The sequence below is a fragment of the Silurus meridionalis genome, chromosome 20 (genome assembly GCF_014805685.1).
Source record: "Silurus meridionalis isolate SWU-2019-XX chromosome 20, ASM1480568v1, whole genome shotgun sequence".
Classification (NCBI taxonomy): domain Eukaryota; kingdom Metazoa; phylum Chordata; class Actinopteri; order Siluriformes; family Siluridae; genus Silurus; species Silurus meridionalis.
Window position 1 is genome coordinate 292,501 of NC_060903.1, and position 5,000 is coordinate 297,500.

Here is a 5,000-nt window from a genome sequence, read left to right on the forward strand (position 1 = left end):
TAACAAAAAGCCCCACCCACCTGACCTCTTTATAAACAGAAAGCCCCGCCCCCCCTCAACATTATACAGTTGTTACTTACAGCTGGACCAGAATCTCCACTATCTCCTTTTAGACCAGGTGATCCAGGATTGCCCTAAAACACACACACACACACACACACACAAGCAAACACCATATTGAATTCAATAAAGAAAAGCTAGTATGTGTGTGTGTGTGTGTGTGTGTGTGTGTGTGTGTGTGTGTAAGAGAGAGAGAGAGAGAGAGAGAGAGAGAGAGAGAGAGAGAGAGAGAGAGAGAGAGAGAACGCCTAAATCACAGCCATATGACTACAACACAGCATATTGGATAAGGAAAATATACTCACACAATGATATACATATTGTAGTGTGTTTGTGTGTGTGTGTGTGTGTGTGTGTGTGTGTGTGTGACACTCACCATTGCTCCTGCTCTGCCAGCTAATCCCACAGGCCCTGGTGGACCCCTCATAGACAACTACAGACACACGTCAGCCAATCAGAACACACAACAATCTAACTGATACATCACAAACAGTTCTATGCTACTGTTAGACCATAGGAGGTGTTTGGTTGGACAGTGAGGTGTTTAGATGGACAGTAAGGTGTTTGGGTGGACAGTGGGGTGTTTGGGTGGACAGTAAGGTGTTTGGGTGGACAGTGAGGTGTTTAAGTGGACAGTAAGGTGTTTGGGTGGACAGTCAAGGTGTTTAGGTGGACGGTGAGGTGTTTGGGTGGACAGTGAGGTGTTTGGGTGGACAGTCAGGTGTTTAGGTGGACAGTGAGTTGTTTGGGTGGACAGTGAGGTGTTTGGTGGACAGTGAGGTGTTTGGGTGGACAGTGGGGTGTTTAGGTGGACAGTGAGGTGTTTGGGTGGACAGCGAGGAGCGTACCCGAGCCTGAGCCAGGATAGCCTGAGCCTGTGCTTCCTGCGCAGTCACTACTGGACCTTTAGATGCTTCACCACCTGCACGGAACTACACGGAATGGAAGAAAAGACAGAAGTGAGAGAGTGTAAAGATGGATGGAGAAATAACAGATGGAGAGGTGCAGAAAAGGATGAAGGGATGAAAAGATAGAGGAGGTGACTATTACAGGCAACATGAGGACGGTTCCTGAGGGTCCAGGAGCTCCATCTCCACCAGGAAGACCAGGACGACCAGGAGGACCCTTAGAAGGAGAAATGGACAGACAGAAAGAGAGAGAGAGAGAGAGAGAGAGAGAGAGAGAGAGAGAGAGAGAGAGAGAGAGAGATAGAGATTAAACACTCAGGTAAAATAGACTGCAATTAAAGTAAAAATATACACTAACATTGGAAACTAAATAGAATAAAATAAAAATGAAATAATGAAAAGAATTAAATTAAATAGAGAAATAAAATAGTTACACACTCAACAACCCCCGTCATGCACACACACACACACACACACACACACACACACACACACACACACACACACAGCCCTAACTGAATAACAAACATTTTTATTTATTTACTTTAGAGTTTATAGGGTTAATAAAACTCACTCAGCATTGTGTGTGTGTGTGTGTGTGTGTGTGTGTGTGTGTGTGTGTGTGTGTGTGTGTGTGAGAGTTTAGCAGGCATGTCACGCCACTTTCCCAGACGGCACATTCTAAATGATTCCCATATGTGTGTGCGTGTGTGTGTGTGTGAGAGCTACTATAATTACTGATAGTACCGTGAACTCCTTGACATATAGTGAACCGAGTGTGTGTGTGTGTGTGTGTGTGTGTGTGTGTGTGTGTGTGTGTATGCATGTATGTAAATGTAGGTGTGTGTGTGTGTTCTTGTGTCTCCCAGAGGATGCAGTATATTCTGTGCTGTGATTGGCTACAGCGTTAATGACATCACTGCTGGGCTTTTAAAGGTTATGATGATAAATGTCAGTGTGTGTGTGTGTGTTTGTTAAAACACATGACTCTACAACTTCACACTAAATGCTCCTTTGTGTGTGTGTGTGTGTGTGCGTGTGTAAAACAGCTGGATTAAATAAAGTCAGACAGGCGTTCTGTTCTGTGTTAATATCCGGTTACTGCAATCATAATTAGTGCCAGGAAAACACACCGGGGTGCCATTACTTTTGTGAGGTTCTGTAACTGCTGAAGGAAATTGAGTTTGGAGATTTTTCTCAGTTTAATGTTTTATTGTTTCACTTCAGGGTAAAAATAAATAATGAAACGTTTTTGATGATTCATCACAGACTATTGTGGTGTTCATTCAATTAAATGCCTTGAAGAAGGTGTAAGCCCCACCCCCTGGGGGGGCGTGTCTTTTCAAGAGAAACTCTGCTTTCTAACTGCTGGAAAATGTGGAGAATCTTATTCCCAACTCCATCAGCAACACTTATGATCTCACACCCTAACAAGTCAGACATCTGTCACACACACACACACACACACACACACACACACACACACACACACACACACACACACACACACAGGTCGCTGTGTCTGGGATTAAAGCTGCCCTGGTGTGAGTAGACAGGTGTTAGTGTGGGACTCAAAATACACTCTTCACTTTCCTCCATTATTGATTGTTTGTCTGGGGGCGGGGCATGGCATATCTCAAACGTTATTGGCTAAAGTGTAAATCAGTCAAGAACTTCACTCCTGTTCCTGTTTTGTACTGAATCAAACGATAAATTTCTCACAAACACACAGAGACCTTTATCTGTAAATGTGGGTGGAGCATCAGCGCAGGTAAATATAGACACGCCTTCTAGAGCAGCTGATGTACAGGTGTAGATGTGAGACTTTGAGCTGAATGTTAATAACATGTTTTATGGAATAACGTATTATTAGCGTGTATTAAACGTGTTATTAGCCTCCTGTATACTCACTTTATCACCAGGATCACCACGGAGACCGGAGGAACCCTGAACACCTGGAGAGCCTGGAAGACCCTGTAACACACACACACACACACACACACACACACACACACACACACTTCACTGACTCAGACTTCCTGTAACATTTGCTGTTATTGTCTGGGGAGAACGTGTGTAAGGAGGTACAATTTCCCACAATGTACATCTCTCTCTCTCTCTCTCTCTCTCTCTCTCTCTCTCTGTCTCTCTCTCTCTCTCTTCTTTATACATCATGAGGTTCTCCATCACACTCCTGATCTTCTATTCCCTCAGGCTCTGATTTATATGAGCTGTAAAAACACTCAGACAAGAAAAATAATGTCTCCCACCTGTTTTTGGTGTTAATGAATATGTAAAAGTGGGCGGAGTCTATGAAAATGAGTGCTGTGGATATTGTGTTGATGCTCACCGGGGGTCCTGGTGGTCCTTGTGGTCCTTCGATTAGCATTCCCTAAAAAACATATGATGAGGTTATTGGGAGCCAGGCTAACATACACACACACACACACACACACACACACACACACACACACACACACACACACACACACACACAATAACACACTTACTTTATTTTAAAATAGCATTTTATGAATGAGGATGAATAAATTGGTCTGTTTTGATCCAAATCGCGCTTCATCAGTGACATTTCATCTCACAGTTCTCTATTTGTTTGACTGCACACTAGCAGCTATCAGAAGCACAACACACACTAACTAGTGACATCATGAATATTACCTTCATTATGAACAGAATTATGGGACTGATGGAGGAGCTAACAGGTGCAGATGTTCTCCTGATGAGACAAGACTCACTGCAGCTCTTTATCAAATAGCTCCTACATAACGTATCTGTATCTCTCTCTTTACAGCACTCACACAACCAACTTGGGGGAATGTGGAACACAGATAAGACCAGCTGCTTCATACAGAAGTATTGGAACCCTATAAAAAATGGGGGAGTTTGTGTGTGTGTGTGTGTGTGTGTGTGTGTGTGTGTGTGGCCAGTGGCTGAGTTGTGTTACTGAAAGATCTAAGGCATGATGTGCTTCAGTGGAGCTCTGTAGCCATGTGACTCTTGTGGAATTTTTGTGGGCGTGGCCTAAACCTACTGTACAGCTTATTGTTCAGTTCATACACACGTGGGGACAAAGAGTGCAATCTGGCCAAAAACACTAATTTAAACCTGATATGAATGATGACTACACAAGGCCCTGTGTGTGTGTGTGTGTGTGTGTGTGTGTGTGTGTGTGTGTGTGTGTGTGTGTGTGTGTGTTGCATCATTTCTGTAAGCTGCAGTGCGTCAGCGTTTTCAGCTACAATCAGGTCTTTATACGCCGCTCCTCAGAGACTGAGAGATTAAAGAAATGCCTTTTGTGTGTAGAGTGTAGTATGGACAGATGTTTAGTACAGATGTTTCTCTTAACATCTGTGCCGTTCCGTGTGGGTGAGGAACCGTTTTTCATGATGTAAAAAGCTCAAATGGAGACAAAACGCAGTGAAATGGAAAACGGGAAGAAACACTAATGCAGACTGGCGGGTTTAACACCACACATTGCTGAACGCTGCCGTCTGATTGGTCAGAAGGTGTGGGGGTGTGACTCGGACTGCAGATCCCAGCGAGAACATGAACGTTGGGTTTATATTAATGCAGATCCTTGTTCACCATAAACGAAACATAAAACACTGCTGCTGAGTGGAACAGCACACAACACACACACACAGCACACCACACATTGTTATAGTTACATTAGAGCTCCTGGGGGGAGCCTCCTACCCCCCTACCTCCAATCACCTAAACCCCTACCCCTACCTCAAATAACCTAAACCCCTACCCCAAATCCCCTAAACTCCCTACCCCTATCCCAAATCACCTAAACCCCTACCCCTACCTCAAATAACCTTAACCCCTACCGCCACCCCAAATCCCCTAAACCCCATCCCCACCCCAAATCCCCTAAACCCCTACCCCAAATCACCTAAATCCTCCCCACCTTAAATACCCTAAACCCCACTACCTCAAATACCCTAAACCCCTACCTCAAATAACCTAAACCCCTACCCCTACCCCAAATAACCTCAACACCCTAAA

General features: G+C 44.3%; 1 protein-coding gene across 1 annotated transcript in view; it reads right to left on the bottom strand.

Annotated features, from left to right (window-relative positions):
• Nucleotides 1-5,000, bottom strand: part of col11a1b (collagen, type XI, alpha 1b) — a 60,806-nt gene that overhangs the window by 27,181 nt on the left and 28,625 nt on the right. The window contains exons 10-15 of the mRNA XM_046876746.1: nt 3,319-3,360; nt 2,880-2,942; nt 1,111-1,185; nt 909-992; nt 437-493; nt 81-134 (exon numbers count right to left, since the gene is read on the bottom strand). Of these exons, the coding sequence (XP_046732702.1) occupies nt 81-134; nt 437-493; nt 909-992; nt 1,111-1,185; nt 2,880-2,942; nt 3,319-3,360 (375 nt within the window). The remainder of the gene's footprint in view (nt 1-80; nt 135-436; nt 494-908; nt 993-1,110; nt 1,186-2,879; nt 2,943-3,318; nt 3,361-5,000) is intronic.